Below are 1,188 nucleotides of genomic sequence, written 5' to 3'. Positions count from 1 at the left end.
TGAGTGTGTGTGAACATGTGTGAGGGGACGTGAGTGTATGTGAGTGTGTGGATATGAGTGTGTGGGTGTATATATCTGTGTGAGTGTGTGAATGGGTGAGTGTGTGAGTGTGTGTGAGCATATGTGAAGGGATGTGAGTGTTTGACTGTGTGGGAGTGTCTGTGAGCATGTGTGAAAGAATGTGTGTGTGAGTGTATGTGTTTGTGTGTATGAGCATGTGTGAAGGGATGTGAGTGTGTGTAAGTGTATGAGCATGTGTGAAGGGGTGTGAGTGTGTGTGTGTGTGAAGGGATGGGTATATGAGTGGGTGAGTATGAGTGTGTATGTGAGTGTATGAGCATGTGTGAAGGGATGTGAGTGTGAGTATGTGGATATGAGTGTATGTGAGTGTATAAAATCTGTGTATGTGAATGGGTGAGTGTGTGTGTGTGTGAGCATGTGTGAAAAAATGTGAGTGTGTGTGAGTATGAGTGTATATGTTTGTGTGTATGAGCATGTGTGAAGGGATGTGAGTGTGTGTGAACATGTGAGCGTGTGAATGTGTGTGAAGGGATGCGTGGTGTGAGCGGATGAGTATGAGTGTGTGAGTACGTGAGTGTGAGAGCATGTGTGAAGAGATGTATGTGTGAGTATATATGAGTATATTATAAAGGGATGTGAGTGTGTGTGAGCAGATGAGTGTGAGTACGTGAGTGTGTGTGTGAACATTTGTGAAGGGATGTGTGTGTGTGTGAGGGGCGCCTGTGTGTGAGAGAGTGTGAGTATTATGTTGTTAACAGGGAAAATATAGCTCAGCCCAGAACAACAGCTTCCCTGACCCAAGAGGAGCGAGCAGCCGCGCTGGGCAGTGGAGATGCGCCGGGCAGTGGAGACGGAGACACACCGGGCAGCAGAGACGCCCCGCGTGTCCAGGCGTCTCTGACTCTGAATCAGATACTGATTGACAGCTGGCGCTGGTCCAGCTCTGTCTCTGACAGGACAGCGCTGCCACTGTGAGCGGCTCCGCCACGCACGACGCGGTCTCCACGCAGGTCTGTTGACGTAATAAGTGAGCGCAGGCAGTGCCTCCCGCTGTCCACCCGGGATGCAGCCTCCCAAACGCATCTGCCTTTCGGCCTGAGATGCTGATCCTGACACTGGTTACCTTAGTTCCCATTCATTACTAGACGCGGGTCAAATCTCCCCCCC

General features: G+C 50.3%; 1 protein-coding gene across 1 annotated transcript in view; it reads right to left on the bottom strand.

The window, feature by feature from the left end:
• Positions 1–929: 929 nt before the first annotated feature.
• Positions 930–1,188, bottom strand: part of Tbx5 (T-box 5) — a 36,123-nt gene continuing 35,864 nt past the window's right edge. Inside the window, exon 8 of the mRNA XM_028753895.1 lies at positions 930–1,033. Coding sequence (XP_028609728.1) covers positions 930–1,033 — 104 coding nt within the window. The remainder of the gene's footprint in view (positions 1,034–1,188) is intronic.

This window comes from Grammomys surdaster, unplaced genomic scaffold (assembly GCF_004785775.1).
Source record: "Grammomys surdaster isolate TR1022 unplaced genomic scaffold, NIH_TR_1.0 125976, whole genome shotgun sequence".
NCBI classification, from domain to species: domain Eukaryota; kingdom Metazoa; phylum Chordata; class Mammalia; order Rodentia; family Muridae; genus Grammomys; species Grammomys surdaster.
This window is presented reverse-complemented; position numbering and strand designations above follow the sequence as displayed.